Source organism: Hypanus sabinus, chromosome 24 (genome assembly GCF_030144855.1).
Source record: "Hypanus sabinus isolate sHypSab1 chromosome 24, sHypSab1.hap1, whole genome shotgun sequence".
In the NCBI taxonomy this organism is placed as follows: domain Eukaryota; kingdom Metazoa; phylum Chordata; class Chondrichthyes; order Myliobatiformes; family Dasyatidae; genus Hypanus; species Hypanus sabinus.
Genome location: NC_082729.1, coordinates 451,305 through 472,052, shown reverse-complemented (window position 1 = coordinate 472,052; position 20,748 = coordinate 451,305). Strand labels below are relative to the sequence as shown.

At 41.4% G+C, this 20,748-nt stretch overlaps 1 protein-coding gene across 4 annotated transcripts in view; it reads right to left on the bottom strand.

Annotated features, from left to right (window-relative positions):
• Positions 1-8,747: 8,747 nt before the first annotated feature.
• Positions 8,748-20,748, bottom strand: part of LOC132380377 (importin subunit alpha-7) — a 144,123-nt gene continuing 132,122 nt past the window's right edge. For 2 of the 4 annotated variants that reach the window (XM_059949107.1, XM_059949108.1), the window contains exons 13-14: positions 14,919-15,097; positions 12,692-14,826 (exon numbers count right to left, since the gene is read on the bottom strand). In XM_059949107.1, the coding sequence (XP_059805090.1) occupies positions 14,639-14,826; positions 14,919-15,097 (367 nt within the window). In that variant the 3' untranslated portion in view covers positions 12,692-14,638. Of the gene's footprint in view, positions 10,020-12,690; positions 14,827-14,918; positions 15,098-20,748 lie in introns of those variants that run through there. The other 2 variants (XR_009507749.1, XM_059949109.1) reach the window with 2 other exon arrangements.

Here is a 20,748-nt window from a genome sequence, read left to right as displayed (position 1 = left end):
GAACAAAAGGGGAAAACTGCACTCATCTACTGAGATGTTCCCAAAACAGATGGTCTCACTTTAAGGAGTCTTTATCTTGTTAGTTCATGCTCTCATAATGTATTCATATTTATTTATTTATATTTGCATTTCCACAGTTTGTTGTTTTCTATGCTCTCACTCTTTCATTGATCCTGTTTGCAGTAAATATTCTATACATTGCTGAGTGCACCAGCAGGAAAATGTATCTCAGGGATGTATGTGGTGACATACCGTATACTGTACGTGCTCTGATAATATATTTTACTTTGAACCTTGCACTTGCCTGCCAGTTTTCAGCCCATTTTTCCAGCTGATGCAGATCCTACTGCAAGTCATAATAGCCTTCCTCACTCTCCACTACATCCCAATCCTGGTGTCATCTGCAGATTTGCTGATCCAGTTAACCACATTATCATCCAGATGACAAACAACAGAGGACTCAATACCGATCCCTCCACTCGTCACAGTCAGAGAAGAAACCATCTACTATCATTTTCTGCCTTCTCCCACAAAGCTAATGTCTAATATAGTTTACTACCTCATCTTGAATGCTGAATGACTGAACCTTTTTGACCAACCTCCCATGCAGGATCTTGTAAAATGCCTTGCTAAAGTCCATGTAGACAACATCCACTGCCTTACCTTCATCCACTTTCCTGATAACTTCCTTGAAAAACTCTGTAAGATTGGTTAGACATGACAAATTTTGCATGAAGCCGTGCAGACTATCCTTAATCAGTCCGTGTCTATTGGTTCCTTAAGGTTGTTATAACTGGGAGTGGTAATGGGGACAAGCTTCCACTACCTATTAAATACTCTTAATAGCGTGCACCTCAAGATCCTCCGACAACCAAGTCTACCTCCTAGCCTTCACGTGTGCCTTAGCTACTAAGCCTGGCAGAACCATTTTTACTGAAGGAGCAAAGTTCAATTCCACGATTAATGAAGGCCAATACACCATATGCCGTCTTAACCACAGAGTCAACCTGCGCATCTACTTTGAGTGTCCTATGGACTAGGACCCCAAAATCCCTCTGATTCACCATACTGCCAAGAGCCTTACCATTAATACTGTATTCTGCCATCATATTTGACCTACCAAAATGAACCACTTCACACTTATCTGGGTTGAACTCCATCTGCCACTTCTCAGCCCAGCTTGCATCCTATCTATGTCCCACTGTAACCTCTGACAGCCCTCACACTATCCACAACACCTCCAACCTTTGTGTCATCAGCAAATTTACTAACCCATCCCACCACTTCCTCATCCAGGTCACATAAAAATCATGAAGAGTAAGGGTCCCAGAACAGATCCCTGAGGTGTAGGCCTCCGTTAGTCTTGATAGATCATGGATTTGCGCTTTGGAAAGTTTCCAGGGCTCAAGCATGGGCAAGGATTTTTCGATGGAAGACCAGCAGTTGCCCAAGCTGCAAGTCTCCCCTCTTCATGTCACCGATGTTGTCCAAGGGAAGGGCATTAGGAACCATACAGCTTGGCACCCTGAGGCACTCCACTGGTGACTGACCTCCATGCAGAGTATGACCCGTCTACAAACACTCTTTGCCTTCTGTGGGCAAGCTAGTTCTGGATCCACAAAGCAATGTTCCCTTGGATCCCCTGCCTCCTTACTTTCTCAATAAGCCTTGTATGGGGTACCTTGCTGAAATCCATATACGCTACATCTACTTCTCTTCCTTCACCAATGTGTTTAGACACATCCTCAAAAAATTCGATCAGGCTCATAAGGTACGACCTGCCCTTGACAAAGTCATGCTGACTATTCCTAATCATATTATACCTCTCCAAATGTTCATAAATCCTGCCTCTCCAGATCTTCTCCATCAACTTGCCAACAACTGAAGCAAGACTCACTGGTCTATAATTTCCTGGGCTATCTCTACTCCCTTTCTTGAATAAAGGAACAACATCCGCAACCCTCCAATACTCCAGAACCTCTCCCATCCCCATTGATGATGCAAAGATCATCGTTAGAGGCTCAGAAATCTCCTCCCTCACCTCCCACAGTACCCTGGGGTATCTGTTATCCAATCCTGGCAACTTATCCAACTTGATGCTTTCCAAGAGTTCCAGCACATCCTCTTTTTTAATATCTACATGCTCAAGCTTTTCAGTCTGCTGCAAGTCAGCACTACAATCACCAAGATCCTTTTCCACAGTGAAGACTGAAGTAAAGTACCTCTGCTATTTCCCCTGGTTCCATACACACTTTCCCACTGTCACACTTGATAGGTCCTATGCTTTCACGTCTTATCCTCTTGCTGTTCACATAATTGTAGAATGCCTTGGGGTTTTCCTTAATCCTTAATCCTTCTGGCTCTCCTAATTTCCTTTTTTAAGTTCCTTTCTGTTAGCCTTATATTGTAATATTTTAGATCTCTAACATTACCTAGATCTCTGAACCTTTTGTAAGCTTTTCTTTTCTTCTTGACTAGATTTATTACAGCCTTTGTACACCATGGTTCCTGTACCTTAACCATAGCCTCCCTGTCTTATTGGAACATACCTATACAGAACTCAACACAAATATCCCCTGAACATTTGCCACATTTCTTCCATACTTTTCCCTGAGAACATCTGTTCCCAATTTAAACTTCCAATTTCCTGCCTCATAGCCTCATAATTCCCCTCACTCTGATTAAACGCTTTTCTAACTTGTCTGTTTCTTTCTCTCTCCAATGCTATGGTAAAGGAGATAGAATTATGATCACTATCTCCAAAATGCTCTCCCACTGATAGACCTGACATCTGACCAGGTTCATTTCCCAATACCAAATCAAGTGCAGCCTCTTTTCTTGTACGCTTATCTACATATTGTGTCAAGAAACCTTCCTGAACCCACTTAACAAACCCCACCCCATCTGAACCCCTTGCTCTGGGCAGATGCCAATCGATATTTGGGAAATTAAAATCTCCCATCACAATAACTCTTATTATTACACCTTTCCAGGATCTGTTTCCCTATCTGCTCCTTGATATCCCTGTTACTATTGGGTGGCCTATAAAAAACACCCAGTAAAGTTATTGACCCCTTCCTGTTCCTAACCTCCACCCACAGAGTCTCCATAGAGAATCCCTCCATTACTTCCACCTTTTCTGCAGCTGTGACACTATCTCCGATCAACAGTGCCACGTCCCACTTCTTTTGCCTCCCTCTTTGTCCTTTCTGAAACATCTAAAACCCAGCACTTGAAGTAACCATTCCTGTCCCTGAGCCATCCAAGTCTCTGTAACATCCACCACATCATTGCTCCAAGTACTGATCCATGCTCTAAGCTCATCCACTTTGTTCACAACACTCCTTGTGTTAAAATAGATAGTCAGATGCTTTTCCCCAGGGCTGAAATGTTTAGCATGAGAAGGCATAGTTTTAAGGTGCTTGGAAGTAGGTACAGAGGAGATGTCAGGGGTAAGTTTTTTATGCAGAGAATAGTGAGTGTGTGGAATGGGCTGCTGGCAGCGGTGGTGGAGGCAGAAATGATAGGGTGCTTTAAGAGACTCCTGCATGGCTACATGGAGCTCAGAAGAATAGAAGGCTATGGGTAAAACCTAGGAAGTTCTAAGGTAGGGACATGTTCGGCACAGCTTTGTGGGCCTGTATTGTGCTGTATAGTTTCTATGTTTCTATCTACTCTGTCAACATTTGAAAGGTTTCAATGAGATCCCCCTTCATCCTTCTGAATTCCAATGAGTACAAACCCAGAGCCATCAAACATTCCTCATATAATAACCCTTTCAGTCCTGGAATCATTCTTGTGAACCTCTTCTGGATCCTCTTCAAATGCAAGCACATCTTTTCGAAGATGAGGGGCCCAAAACTGTTCACAATACTCAAGGTGAGGCCTCACCAATGCCTTATTATGCTCCCAGCTATAATCTTCTTTCAGCCATGATTCAATGATGCCTACAAGGGCATACATATCAATCTGTAATTGTGCTACATGTTCATTTACTTTATTCTGTATACTGTGTGTATGCAAATATAATACCTTTAGTCCTGTTTTGAAATTGTCCACCTTTAATGTTGCAGCTCATCTCATTGATTACAATTTTGTCCTATCAACAGACTCTCCTTGCTAGGAATCTCACTACATACTGCCTTTGTTTGTAAACCAACTACGTCATCTTCAGTACTCTGGTTCCCATCCCCCTGCCAAATTAGTTTAAATGTTTCCAAACAATTCTAGCAAATATGGCCATAAGGATATTTGTCTCCTTCAGGTTCAGGTGTAACCCATTCCTTTTGTACAGGTCATACTTTCCCCAGAAGAGATCACAATGATCCATAAATCTGACCCCCTGCTCCTGCACCAGTTCCTCAGTGATGGATTCACCTGCCAAATCATCCTATTTTTACCATCACCAGTGCGTGGTACAGGCAGCAATCCGGAGATTACTACCCCAGAAAACCCATTTTTCAGCTTTCTCCCCAGCTCCCTAAAGTTTTTCTTCAGGACATCCTCACCTTGGCTACCAATGTCATTGGTGCCAACGTCTACCTAAAGACTGCTCACCCTCGTCCTTGAGAATGCCTTGGACCTGATCCGAGACAGCCCTAATCTAGCACCTCACCTGTATCACCATCAGGAGCTTGAACAATCTGCTGCCTCACTTCTCACCTTGGGATTCATCTAGCACCTCACCTTTATCACCTTTAGGGATGTGAGCAATCTCTTATCTCACTTCTCATCCTTGGATACATCTGGGACATTCAAGAGTGTCTGGGAAGTGAAGTATGTGCAGTGAAAATTATGACTGAGAAGGTACTCAGCAAGCTTAATTTTCTGAGAGTGGATATAAACCTCCTGGACCTGATGGAATGCACCCTCAGGTTCTGAAGGAAGTAGCTGGAGAGATTGCGGAGGCATTAACGATGATCTTTCAAGAATTGATAAGATTCTGGCATTGTACTGGATGACTGGAAAGTTGCAAGTGTTACTCGGCTATTTAAGATGGGTGGGGGGCAGCAGAGAAGAAACTATAAACCTGTTAACCTGATATCAGTGGTTGACAAGTTGTTGCAATCGATTGTTAAGAATGAGATTACAGAGTACCTGGAGGCACATGACAAGATAGGCCAAGGCCAGCATAGTTTCCTGAAAGGAAAATCCTGCCTGACTAACCTACAACAATTTTTTTTTGAGGAAATTACAAGCAGGGTACACAAAGGAGATGCAGTAGGTGTGGTGTACTTGGATTTCCAGGACTTTGACAAGGTGCCACACATGAGGCTGGGCTTATCAAGAGCCCATGGAATTACAGGGAGGTTACTAGCATGGGTGGAGCATTGACTGATCGTCAGAAAACAGAGACTGGGAATAAAGGGGTCCAATTCTGGCTGGCTGCCAGTTACCAGTGGAGTTCTCCAGGAATTGGTGTTGGGGCTACTGTTTTTTATGATGTATGTCAATAATTTGGACTATGGGATTAATGGATTTGTAGCTAAATTTATTGATGATACAAAGATAGGTGGAGGAGCGGGCAGTGTTGAGGAAACAGCTTGTGGAGAGACTTAGTTTAGGGGAATGGGCAAAGAAGTGGCAAATGAAATACAATGTTGGAAAGTGTATGGTCATGTACTTTAATGGAAGAAATAAACGGGCAGACCATTATTTCGATGGCGAGAGAATTCAAAATGAAGAGATTAAAGGGACTTGGCAGTCCTTGTGCAAGATACCCTAAAGGTTAACCTCCACGTTGAGTTGGTGGTGAAGAAGGCAAATGCTATGTCGGCATTCATTTCTAGAGGTATAGAATATAAGAGCAGCGATGCGATGTTGAGGCTCTATAAGGCACTCGTGAAACCACACGGAGTATTGTGTGCGGTTTTGGGCTCCTTATTTTAGAAAGGATATACTGACATTAACCCTGTTGGTGGCACAGTGACATCGGTACCAGACTCCAGAACGAAGGATCCTGAATTCGAATCCAGCTCCCAGACACTCTTTCCATCTGTGCCAGGTTGAGCGTTGAGCTTGCAACTTGGCCTTGTAAACAAAACCACTGCACTATGAAGGATGTGGGGGACAACCACTTGAAAAAAAAAGTGGTCACCGAGGCTCCGGCAGAGTATGGCACACACAAAAAAAAATACTGACATTGGAGAAGGTTCAGAAAAGATTCACAAGGATGATTCCAGGAATAAAAGGGTTACGGTATGAGGAATGTCTGGCAGCTCTTGGGCTGAATTCCCCAGAGTTCTGGAAAATGAAGGGGTTATCTCATAGAAACATTCCAAATGTTAAAAGGCCTAAACAGATTAAATATGGCAGTTATTTCTCTTAATAGAGTAGTCCAGTACAAGAGGGCACAACTTCAGGATTGAAGGACTTCCATTTAGAACTGGGATATGGAGAAATTAATTTAGTCAACGGGTAGTAAATCTGTGGAATTTGTTGCCACGAGCAGCTGTGGAGGCCAAGTTACTGGGTGCATTTAAGGCAGAGATAGATAGGTTCTTGATTAGCCAGGGCATCAAAGGGTATGGGGAAAAGGCAGAGGAGTGGGGATGACTGGAAGAACTGGATCTGCTCATGATTGAATGGCAGAGCAGACTCTATGGGCTGAATGGCCTACTTATGCTCCTATACCTTATGGTCTTATGATCAGGCCCTGGGAATTTATCCACTTTTATGACCAGTGAGACGACTAATAACACTTGCAAAGGGTCTCAGCCCAAAACATCGACTGTACTTTTTTCCACAGATGCTGCTTGGCCTGCTGAGTTCCTCCAGCATTTTGTGTGTGTTGCTGATAACACCTTCGCTTTGTTATCATATTATGAATTTCAGATCTCTGGTTTTGTTCATTTCTAAAGCTTATGTGGGGCTAAAAGAGGGGTTCAGAATTAAAGTGACAGATAATAACAGGTGTGGTGGGCAACTGAGGGTCAACAAGTTTTCCTCCAATACACTCAATCATCTGGCTGAATACATCCTCACATTGAGTGACTTTTACTTCAACTGTGGCTGAAATGGGCTGCCAGGATGGTGGAAGAGGCTAATGCAATAGGGATTTAGATAGGCAAATGGATGTAATATTTAAAAAAGAGGGTTATTGGCTGTGTAGGAGGGAAGGTTAGAATTGTTGTGGAGTAGGTTTACATAGGTCAGCACAACATTCTATGTTCTACAAATTAATAGTTTTCACTGTAATTATATTATGCTACATTGAACATATCATTTGAAGGCCTGGTCATCACACTATAGGAATGAAATTGAGGCTTTGGAGGGGGTGTAGAAGGATGTTCAATAAGATGTTTCCTGGATTGGAGTGCATTAACCATAAGGAAAATGAAGCAAACTTGAATTACTTTCTCTGAAGCATTGGAGGTTGATAACTACCGGTTTGAAGTTTATAAAATTGAGACTTGTAGATAGGGTGGACAGTCAGGATTTTTTTCTCAAGGTGAAAATGTAAAGTACTAAGACAGATAGGTTTATGGTGGGAAGGGGGTTCTTTTTTATTTTACACAGAATGGTAGGTGTCAGGACCACACATCCAGGTCAAGTAGTAGAAATAAATACAATAGCAATGTTTGAGGCACTTAGGCAGACAGCAGACACATTAACAGATAGAATGGGGGAAGCAGGTGGGATTAGATTATATTGGTCAGCACAAGCACATTGGGCCATAGGGCCTAACCCTATACTGTACAGTTCTAAATTTCTCCTGGCCCTTTAGAGAATCTTGTATATGCACCCTTAAAGGACATAATTTGGAAGGCAGAATAGGCAGTTTAAGAACTGTCCTGGTTCCAGCATGTAAGTGCAATTGTGAAGAAAGTACAGCAGTACCTCTCCTTCCCTCAGCATCTGCAGAGATTCAGCATGGCATCTAAAACTTTGATAAACTTCTATAGATGAGTAGCGGAGAGTGTATTGACTGGCTGCATCATGGCCTGGCATGGAAAATCCTACAAAAGGTAGTGGATTCAGCCCAGTCTATCATGGGCAAAGCCCTCTAACCATTAACCACTAACCACATCTGCAATGAAACTCCGCCATAGCAAAGCAGGAATCCCAACCACATAGGCCATGCTCTCTTTTCACAGCTGCCATCAGGTAGACAGTCCAAGAGCCCAGGACTTGCACCACTTGGTTCAAGAACTGTTACTCCCCCTCAAACATCAGGCTCTTGAATAAACAGGGATAATTATATTCACTTGCCCTTCCATTGAGATGTTCCCACAACCTCAAATTATCTCTCTTTAAGGATTCTTTATCTCATTATTTATTGCTATTTATTTATATTTGTATTTGCACAGTTCATTGTCTTCTGCACTGTGGTTGATCTTTTATTGATCCTGTAATAGCTACTATTCTATAGACTTGCTGAGTATGTCTGCAAGAAAATGAATCTTAGGGTTGTATATGGTGCCATATATGTACTTAGATAATAAAATTTATTTTGAACTTTGAATTGTCTGGTTGATTAAAGACATATGTCATATTATCCATTCTCAACCTAAATCTGTTGTAAATTCACAATGAATGAGCCCAAGGCCATATCCACTTCAAATTTAGATGATCATAATCTTTTGGCAGCAAGAAACAAGATTTCCCTTTAGGTTAATTTCTTTACTAACATTGTTATTTCAAGTGCAATAAATTGAAATGATACATTCACTTTGGTAAGATCTGAGCAAATGGTTGAATTTTGCAAACAATGCCCCACGAAGAATTTTACAAATTTAATAGTCTGTTGTAGGCAACACACAAATTGTAGATTTGAAACAAGATTTATTTTATACTTGTACATTTACATTGTTTAAGCAGAGGAACAAAACTTGGTAGTGTGTGTGTGTGCATTCTTCATGTGCATTGTTATATGTAGTAAATGTTCTGTTGTGCTGTCATTTCACATATTCATACAGTTAGCTGACAAGTCCGTCCACTGTCAAAAGCATTTTGGGTGGTGACACACACTCCCAAAATGAATTAATAAGAAAAAGAAAACCAGGCTTATTTAAGTTTTGAAGATTAGTTTGGACATGGACATTAAATTTGCAAACATCTGTAGAAGATGAAGTAAAAAAAATCTTGTCATAATATGTATCAAAATAAATAAATATTTCTTTTGGTTATGCATTTTTAGGGTGCATGTTCAAAAAAACAAAATTTTAAATCTGCTACATTTGTTTGCAAACTAGCATATAAGATTCTGGCCATGGGCATACAGAGTTGGATTTTCTAGTTAGTGGTTAACAATGAATTATATTCCAAACCCGTGAATCAACGGACAAGTACACGTAACGTCAGTACTCCCCAATATTCATGTGACCCAAGTAATAGCTTTGTGGTTGTTAATTATAAAGAGCAGCATGTTTCCACATATCCATGAAAAGTTTACATTCAAGTAACTACATTTGTTCAAGACAAAAACACAAATCTTCATGGACTCGTGGTCAGATTGGCACTTGTGTGAACATACAACAGGAAGGAGTGCATTAACATTTTGATTTATTTTTTGTTCTGCAGAAAATCTCTGCTATGACTTTGCAAAGGAGGGGTGCAGGTGCCAAAAACTTCTGTAAACAAATGTCAGTTAAGTTTAAAGTACAGAAGATATCTTAGTTACAGCAGCTTAACTTTTGCTATCGTTGGCAGTGCTTGCCCTACAGTAGAATTCTCAGTAACAGTGTTTCAAATTATAACAGCTCTAATTAATACAAATTGAACCTTTCTCCCTGTCAAATTGCATATTTAAGCACTAGACATTAAATTATATCTGTAGAAAAACTGTACAAGATCCCCTGGACAACAGAGATGCTTTATAATATTTTGATACATTGAAAGCAAGGATCCTGGTCAGAAGGCCTCAAACAAAAGTTTGCATAGTTGGAAAATGGAAGTTGTTGAATTTTTAATGACAATATTGCAATATCCATACTTCGTGAAAATTTGCATATAGTATCCTTGAGGAAAATTATTTGCTGTTCTGGTGTCAGTTGGAAAAATTCAAAAGATAGATGCTACTGGTATATTGGTTGGTGAAGGATTCAGAACCAATTTACGGTATTGATAAACAAGAAATGGTCATAAGAGTACACCAAAATATGAAATACAATCAGGTCTCTTCAACTTCACGGCTCTAATGCAGTTAGTATTCTCAAATCAAAATATTAAAGAATATTGTAGCAAATATAATATTTCTGTTTTTATTAAATAATCAACCTGTGATACGCAAGCCTAGAGTGCAGGATTGATAAAAACAATTAAATCTCTCTATTGATATTTACGCTCCAAATACTTCCTTTTCCTTTATAAAATTTAAACAGCTGAGATTACTTAGTGTGAGTAAATTATTTCTATGCCATCTTGCAGCCACTTCATATGAATACAAATTAAACTTCTTATTGGTAACAGGGTTTAACATTGTCACTGATCAGCAATATTCCAAAATTTGAATGCTGTTCTCATCAACTGTCCACCAGCTAATTGAAACGAATTGTCCGTCAGCAACTCCACAAAGTCAGACCAATTACCAACACAATGTACTCTGATAACCATAGGTCTATAATTAAGTAAAAAGGAAATTCAGTTAAAAAAAAAATCAGGTTACAAGGACCAAAATGAGTAAACTCCAGCACTGGAAAAATTTTCTATAATTAACATTGCATACCTTAAAGTATTTGTTATGGTTCCAGAAGTGCAAAATATATCAGTTATCTAATAATTCCAAAATCATGCAGAAATGCTGAAAGAATCCTCAAGGATATTTTTTAAAAAGTCCTAACTCTGCATATTAGTTTTCCATTTTCCATTGTTTTGTTTGCTCTTTCACAATGTCCACCAGACAGGAATGAACGCCATTTCACTGTCACTGAAGGTGCAAAATGTAGTTTCACTGATTCTAACCAAATGGAGAGAATAAACATCCTCCTCTCTTCCCAAAGTGAAAGAGTGGCTGAATCAAAGGAAAATATGTAAAGGTGCCAGATGCTGAAGGCCAAACAAGCATAATATTTACCAACTCAGCAAATGTTTTCAGGATTAATTTTAAAATACTAGTAAAACACAGTATGTAAAACAGGTAATCTTGAAGATTAAATTTTCTGTAGTATAATCATTATCCTACTGCAAAATTTTTAAAAATCCGGTTCTGAGCCCATTCCTATCCTGCTGATTACATAGACTCGGGAAAAATTGAAACTGTCTGGTCAGAAGCAATGGAAATTGTAAGGTTCAAACTTTCCATCCCAACATGCTGTCATTGAGTCAATGTTAGGCTTGTCTGTTAGTAACATGTAGAAGAACCAAGCACCATAGTGGGATTTTGTGGCAGGGTAAATATATTATACTACATATCCAGTACCCTGATCCTTTAGAGCTGATCTTCAGAAACTCCAAACAAAACTACTAACATGATCAATTTAAAATCCACTGAAAGATATTATAAATTGTAATTTCTGAAATGAATAATACCACTCAACCGGACATATAAGTACACTCAAGCAAGATTCTAGTTCAGAGTGATTCCAATTCCTACATCTTTAATATCTGTGGAATCTGTCTACCCAATTATAGCACAGTTAATCACAATGGCAGAGGTAGGGAAAAATGGCTTCACTGTTTAATATTTAATAGATCAATAACTAAGATTCACATTTTATAGAATGGAGTCTCCGAGCACATTCTTTCATAATAACCTGTCTATCTGAATTATAGAAGCCATTTCCTCTAAAACTGTAGATGTTAAACTGTATGCTGGTATATAAATACAAATAATACAAAATCTGTTAAAATATCAACAACTATTCCTTTGCCAAAGCACAAGGCTATCAGGTTTTTTTTGTTTAAAAATTACCTTCTGGAAGATGTCTTCCTTTTTTAAAGAAAGGGGCTTCCCTTCATCCACTATCAACTCTGCCCTCCATCGCGTCTCCCATATTTCACGCACCTCTGCCTTCACCCCATCCCCCCCGCCAGCCCACCAGGGATAGAGTCCCCCTGGTCCTCACTTATCACCCTACCAGCCTACAGATCCAACGTATAATCCTCCGTAACTTCCGCCACCTCCTACGTGATCCCACCACCAGCCACATCTTCCCCTCCCCCCCACTCTCGGCTTTCCGCAGAGATCGCTCCCTACACGACTCCCTTGTCCATTCATTTCCCCCCCCCCCCCCATCCCTCCGGGCACTCATCCCTGCAAATGGAAGAAGTGCTACACCTGCCCCCACACTTCAGCCCTCACCACCATCCCAGGCCCCAGACAGTCCTTTCAGGTGAGGTACTACTTCACCTGTGAGTCCACTGGGGTGATATACTGTATCCGGTGCTCCCGATGTGGCCATTTATATATTGGAAAGACCTGCCGCAGACTGGGAGACCGTTTCGCCGAACACCGGCGCTCAGTCCTCCAGCAGTGGCGGGATCTCCCTGTGGCCACATATTTCAATTCCACAGACCACTCCCACTCCGATGTCTGTCCATGGCCTCCTCTACTGTCAAGATGAGGCCACACGCAGGTCAATGGAACAATATCTTATCTCCTGCCTAGGTAGCTTCCTACCTGCTGGCACGAACATCCAACTCACAGACCTCCGTTGATACCCCTGCCCCCCCCCCACCCCCATCCCTATCTATTATTTTAGTCTGGTTCTCTTTCTCTCTTTTTTCCCCCCTCACTATAATCTCCCCCCAGCCCTACCTTTCTTTCTCTTTTATTTCCCATAATTCTCCACCTTCACCCTAGCCCATTTCCCTAGCTCTCTACTTTATCCCTCCCCCCACTTCTTATCCCTCCTCGACCATCCCATGTCACTTCACTCCTGATGAAGGGTTTCAGCCCGAAACGTCATTATTACCTCCTCCCATAGATGCTGTCCGGCCTGCTGAGTTCTGCCAGCATTTTGTGTTTTTATTTATTTCCAGCATCTGCAGATTCACTCATGTTGCTTCTGGAATATTAGCCTTCTTTCTCATAAGTTGATGTGGATTTTATACTTGCTTTAGAGTTTTTTCCTCATCATACTCCCAGCAATTAAGTTGCCTAATCAGTGATAACACGTGACTCTGCAGCACTCAGCCAAGACTGAATTCAATTGTTTTTCAATTCAGCTTGGATATAGGCTCCTTTAAAATCAGAATGAAAAGCTCCACTTTACGTCTACTTAAAAACTAACTTAACAGTAAATAGAATCTAATTTCACATGGAAGATTTAACACATAGTATTTCTTCTGCCAAGGGCCTCAGGCAGACAGCCAGAGATAAATTTGGTGTTTGAGGGAGGGAGCGAAGTGCAAATAATACAGATGCTTCAGCAAAAATGCATGTGACCTCCCAAAGGAAAAGATGATATAAATGGCAGATGATTAGAAATACTGTACATAGCAGATTGACATAAACCAGGAACTTAGATATTCAAGAGGTAGCTGCTGAGAAAACAGAAGCAAGTTTTAAAACTTGGCATCTAAATGATCATGGCCATGATAGATTTATACCAGATGTGTGGCGTGGGATAGAATTAGTTACTTAAATGCAACATGTTAAATAATGGCTGATGTTCACAGGACTGCATCATATACTCAATTCCTCCAGAGATCAAGTCTGTATATTTTTAAATAGATGAAACAGCTGTTCCAATGCAACACCTGGCAAGGTCAGATACTTCAATCCTTATAAACATAGCAAACAATTTCTATTTTATCCCTAACTACATTATCAGCTCACACCAAAAGATGCATCTTGCATTTCCAAATCATTACCAAAAGTTATAACACCCTTCCGTTTTTCCACAGAGGAAAAAATGTACAAATCAAATCTGAATGTTAAATTAATCCATAATCAACAAACTATTTTTAAACACTTATGGAAAATACACATTTAACCTACTCAAAATATCAAAAATGCCAATTCTGAATCTTTGTAGGTTTCCAAATATACTGCTCTTAACTTTCCAGTCAGAATCTTGGCTCCACCCTTGATTAATGTTAACTGCATCCAAGCAAATAATTATTTCATTAACACTGTAAGTTCACCACACTGAGAATCAGGACAAGCCTGTAGTTGCTCACTATTGTGCATATATTCACTTTAGACCCTCCTCACTCACCCTTACCAGCCATTCCCAGCAAACAAAAAAAATTGCAAGCAAAAATCCAAAGGATTTTTTTTCAATACTTACATTTTTTAACCATCTAATTAATCAAATGGCATGTTTACCCAACTAAGGTAGTAATCATTCATAAGCATTCTACAAAAACTTATGAACTTCATAATTATATCAAGTGAAGTTTGGTGCTTTTACTCAAAAGCATTCAATTCAGCCCAATTCAAATATCTACTGGATTTTGACCTGCTTTATTTCTGGGAGGATTGCATTTTACTGATGCAAGAGGTACGTTGCACACACTGGAAAAAAAATTGTTTAATGCAACAGGAATTAAAGAAAGGGAAAGTGCAACAATTACCCCACAACTCCCACCACTCAAACAAAATAAAGGATACAATATTTTGTTCCTAATTCATTTTTCTCTTCAGACACTTTTTCTGATCATCTCTCAAGTCAACTTAACATGTGGTGGTGGTTTGGACAGGGTGGGGGAAGCAAGGAGGTGGATGGGGCAGAGGAGTACTTTGTTGAACACTTTACAATTGGAAACCCTCCATGGGCACCTCCTGTTGCTGAAAAAGAAACTGCTGTGTATTTTCATCCACTTGTGGAGTGATGCTACTGTCTTCTTCTTCCACACCAAAGTGATGTTCAATAAGATCAAATGCCTTCTGATAGATTTCCTGATTCTCGTGACTCTGCAAAAATTCTATTTTATCCAGTCCTAGGATTAAGAATTATGACATTTATTATAGTCCTTTCATAAACAACATTATAATTTGAATGGAAAAAAGCAATTGTTAATTCTCCTCCTACCATAGGCTTCTTCAATAAGGCCACAATATGGATTGACACCTGTCCCATTCTGTTTTGCCTCCTGCTCTCCAAGTCTTAAGATATTCTCCAGCCCATTTAGAGCAACTTGAACTATTTTTGAGTCCATGACGGTCAGTAGATCACACAAAGGTTTAATGCAACCCAAGTTTACAAGGTACCTTTAAAATCAAGAAAACAAACAAAAATATAAGGTCAATTTAATCAATTTTGTTTCATTATTTGTTTCATTATAATGGACCAAGTTCTCCAAATTAAGTTGGTTTGGATGTGTATTAAATTCAGCACAAAATTAGACTATTCAGTTTTTAAATCAGAATCACATCACCAAAACAGGCCCTTCGCCCACTGTCCATGCTGACCAAAGTGCCTTCTTGCTAGTCCAATTTGTTTGCATTTGTTGCATATCTGCTAAACCTTTCCATCAATAACCCGTTTAAATGTTATAATTGTACCCACCTCTACAACTTCCTCTGGCAGCTCATTCTATATCCCACCACCACCCTCTCTGTGGTAAAACATTTCTCTCCGATCTCCTTTAAATCTTCCCACTCTCACATTAAACCTGTGCCATTAAATTTTCTCACTCTCACCTTGAACCTGTGCCCTCCAGTTTTAGACTCCCCTACCTTGTTCACTATCCACCACACCACCAACTTTGGTGTTATTCACAAACTTACTAACCACGTCACCTACGTTCTCAGCAAAATCACCAAAAGCAGCAAGAGTGAACCCAGCACTACTACACTTTCCACAATTACTCACTCTGGCTCCCATGTGATCCAATCTTCCAGATGAGCCTTTCATTTAGATCATTATCTAAAGCATTGTTAAAGTCTACATAGACTATGTCTACCTCCCTACACTCATCAGTCCTCACGGTGACCTCTTCAAAAAATTTTTTATGTGAGATACAAGTTTCCCCATACAAAGCTGGGCTGGCAGTCCTAGTATTATCAAGTACAAGTAGATGCTGTCTGTCAGAATCCCTTCCAGTAACTTTCCCACCAATGACATTAAGCTCACCATCATGTAGTCCCTGGCTTTCCTGCTCAGCCCTTCTTAAAGGCAGAACATAAGCATGAACTGGAGAATGTTTAGGAAGGCTGTTACTGATGGAAACCATGTTAACATCGATGAAAAGGTGGATTCTGTGATTGGCTACATGGAGAAGTGTACAGAGAATGCTACCATCATGAAACACATCTGGGTGAGGCAAATCAGAAGCCTTGGCTACTGTAGAGGTCTGGGCCAGGCTGAGGGATCATCATGCTGCTTTTAGATCGAGTGATGAGACAGGTCGCAAGGAAGCAAGAACTGTGCTTACCCACTCCGTCAGGAAGGCAAAATGGGAGCATTCTCAAAGAATTTACAGTCACTTCTGCAACACCAAAGGCATGAAGCACACGTGGCAGGAAATTCAAAGGATTACAGACTCCATCTAACCTGTACATCAGTGACTGGGATGCTTCACTCCCTGAGAGAGGCTGAATGTCTTCTATGCCCGGTTTGATGCACAGAACAAAGTGCTGGCAAAGAAGGCACCCCTCATGCCCAGGTGAGCAGACATTCTGTCTGGCTGAAGCTGAGGTGAGGAAGCCCTAGTCAGAGTCACCCCAAGAAAAGCTACAGGACCCAATAATACAGCAAGTTGGGTTCAGAAAGACTGCGCAGCCCAGCTGATGGATATATTCAACTCCTCTAAAGAACAATTCATTGTCCTGTTGGTTTTCTAGGCAGCAACCAGCATTCCAGTACAAAAGAAGGCAACAGTAACCTGCCTAAATTACTATTGTCTTGTGGCATTAACATCAACCATTATGAAATGTTTTGAGCGGCTGGTCATAGGAAAATTAAAACCTTTCTCCTGGCTACACTGGGCCTTTTCCAGTTCACTTATTGCTCAAATTGATCCACTGATGATACAATAGCCCCTTCCCTCCACTCTGTCCTATCCCACCTGGAAAATGGGGTTTCATATGCCAGACTGCTGTTTATAACCAGTTTGGCATTCAACATCATCATACCCCAGAAACTGGTAGGGAAACTGTCCTTGCTGGGTCTCAACACCTCCCTCTGTAATTGGATACTGGACTTCTTAACAGTAAGGCCAAAGTCAGTCTGTGTGTGAAGCAATATCTCTTGTCCCATTACACTGAGCACTGGTGCTCTCCAAGGCTGTGTGCTCAGCCCTCTGCTGACATATGACTCTGTTGCTAAAGCCGTGTCATCAAGTTTGTGGATGATAACAGTGGTTGGCCTTCAAGAATGATGATGAGACTGAGTATAGAGAGGAAGTGGAGCGGCTGGTGGATTGGTGTGAGAAGAACAACCCAAGCTTGAACCTGGAGAAGACAAAAGAAATCATTGTGGACTTCAGGAAGGTGAAGCAAACCATCTCCCTCTGTGAATTCATGGCTCCTCCACAGAGAGAGCTAAGTGCACAAAGTTCCTGGGAGTTCCCATCATGGATGACATCACCTGGTCCCTATTATCACCTCCCTGAACAAGAAGGCACAGCAGTGCCTCCACTTCCTAAAAAGACTGAGGCAAGCAAGACTCCCACCCCATATCTTAACTGCATTTTACAAGAGCACCATTGAGAGCGTCCTGACATTTGGTATGGGAGCAGTTGAACATCAAACCAGAAGTCCCTGCAAAGGACTGTGAGAACAGCTAAGAGGATCATAAGGGTCTCCCTATCATCCACAGGGGACATTTATCAGGAGCACTGCATACGTAGGGCTCTTAGTATTGTTACCCACCCATCCAGTATCCTCTTTCACTTTCTACCATCAGACAGGAGACTACAATACATAAAAACAGGAATGGTCAGGATGAGAAACAGTTTCTTTCCTGAGGTCATTAGGCATGTGATCTCCTAGCTGCATTGTATTTGAGATGTCACTGGTTAATCTGTTTTGTACCTTACAAAATTTTGATATTAATGCACCTTAATTTGTTATTTATGTGCGATTCATCTGTAGATTTTATCCTTACCTTCATAACACACGTTATGAACCTTATGCCCTAGTTCAAAGAAATGTTGTCTCAGTTCTATATACGTTATATGGTTGTATACATTATATTATAGGAGATTTTGTGGGGAAGATCGGGAGTCTCGGATGGTATGTTGCCTCTCTGGTGCCAGGGTCCGGGACATCTCAGATCGGGTGCAGGTTATTCTCGACAGGGAGAGCAAGAACCCAGATGTTGTGGTCCATGTAGGGACCAACGATGTGGGTAGGATGAGTGAGGGGGTCCTGCGTAGTGAGTTCAGGGAGTTAGGTGCAAAGCTGAAGGGCAGGACCTCCAGGTAACAATCTCAGGATTGCTACCTCTGCCACGTGCGAGTGAGGCAAGGAACAGAAGGATTATACAGATTAATACGTGGCTGAGGGGATGGTGCAGGAGGGAGGGCTTCAGGTTTTTAGATAATTGGGCTTTGTTCCAGGGAAGGTGGGATCTGTTCTGAAGGGACGGTTTACACCTGAACTGGAGCGGTACTATCATTCTTGCAGGAAAGTTTGCTAGTTCTTCTCGGGGGGGGGGGGGGGGCTTAAACTAAACTTGCAGGGGGCAGGGATCCAGAATGCGAGAGAGATAGCGAGATGAAGAATAAAGGACAGGTGGGGACTACATGGTTACAGAATATTAAGTGTGCAGTAGAGAAAGGTGAGGCGGAACAAGTGATGAGGACACATGTACAGAGGGATGGTCTGACAGAACGTGGAGTTAAATGTGCTGAAAGAATAAGTAAATTTAGAAAGGACAACAAAACTCAAGGGGCGTATAGCCCGAAGGGAGTTCGGGGAGCTGGGTTAAGCACAATAGTCAGCGATTTAAACAAAGAGAGGAGAAATGGGCTGAAAATTCTATATCTGAATGCACGAAGTGTCAGAAATAAGGCGGATGAGCTTGAAGCTCAGGGGCGAATGGGTAACTATGATGTTGCTGGGATAACGGAGACATGGTTGCAGGGAGATCAGACTTGGGAAATGAATGTACAAGGGTATACGTGCTATCGTAGGGACAGAAATGTGGGCAGAGGGGGTGGGGTGGCCCTGTTGGTGAGGAATGAGATTCAGTCCTTTGCAAGGGGGGACATAGGATCAGGAGGAGTCTGTGTGGATAGAACTGAGGAACAGTAAGGGCAAAAGACCCTAATGGGTGTTGTCTACAAGCCACCAAACAGTAGCATGAATATTGGGTGCAAGTTGAATAGGGAGTTAACATGTGGAGTTAACTTGCATGTGGCAAAGTTAATGTCGCAGTAGTTATGGGGGATTTCAACATGCAGATGAACTGGGAGAATCAGGTTGGTGCTGGACCCCAGGATAGGGAGTTTGTAGAGTGCCTATGGGATGCATTCTTGGAACAGCTTGTACGAGAGCCGACCAGGGACAAGGCTATTCTGGATTTAGTCTTGTGTAATGAACAGGATTTGATAAGCGATCTTGAAGTAAAGGAGCCATTAGGAGGTAGTGACCATAATATGATAAGTTTTTTTCTGCAATTTGAGAAGGATAAGGGCAGATCTGAGGTGTCAGTGTTGTAGTTGAATAAAGTAGACTATGGAGCCATGAGGGAGGAGTTGGCCAAAGTTAAATGGACGGATATCCTAGCAGAAAAGACAGTGGAACAGCAATGGCAGGTATTCTTGGGAATAATGCACAAGGTGGAAAATCAGTTCATCCCCCGGAGAAGGAAGGATTCAAAGGGGGGAAAGAGGCCACAGTGGTTGACAAAGGAAGTATGACAGAGCTAAGGTGAGTGGGAGGACAGATGATTGGGAAATTTTTAAGGAACAACAGAACTTAACTAAAAAGGCAATACGGGGAGAAAAAAAATGAGGTATGAATGCAGGCTAGCCAGGAACATAAAGGAGGATAGCAAAAGGTTTTTTTAGGTATGTGAAGAGAAAGAAGATAGTTAAGAACAATGTTGGGCCCTTGAAGAATGAATTGGGTGAAATTGTTATGGGAAACAGAGAAATGGCAGAAGAATTTAATAAGTACTTTAGATCTGTCTTCACTAGGGAAGACACAAGCAATCTCCCAGATGTATGGATGGGCCAAGGACATCGGTTAACAGAGGAAATGAAACAGATTGACATTAGGAAGGAAACAGTGATGAGTAGACTGATGGGACTGAAGGCTGACAAATCCCCAGGTCCAGATGGTCTGAATCCTAGGGTACTAAAGGAGGTGGCCCTGGAAATTGCAGATGCATTGGTAATCATTTTCCAATGTTCCTTAGATTCAGGATCAGTTCCTGAGGATTGGAGAATGGCTAATGTTATCCCACTTTTTAAGAAAGGAGGGAGGGAGAAAACAGAGAACTATCGTCCTGTCAGCCTAACATCAGTAGTGGGGAAGATGCTAGAGTCCATTATTAAAGATGAAATATTGGCATATCTAGATAGCAGTGATAGGATTGGGCTGAGCCAGCATGGATTTACCAAGGGCAAATCATGCTTGACTAATCTATTGGAGTTTTTCGAGGATGTAGCCAGGAAGTTAGACAAGGGAGATCCAGTGGGTGTAGTGTACCTCGATTTTCAGAAGGCATTTGATAACGTCCCACATAGGAGATTGGTGGGTAAAATCAGAGCTCATGGCATTGGGGGGAAGATATTGACATGGATAGAAAACTGGTTGGCAGATAGAAAGCAAAGGGTAGCGGTGAATGGGTGTTTCTCAGAATGGCAGGTGGTGACTAGTGGGGTGCCACAGGGCTCGGTATTGGAACCACAGCTGTTTACGATTTACATCAACGATTTAGATGAAGGCACTGAGAATAACATCAGCAA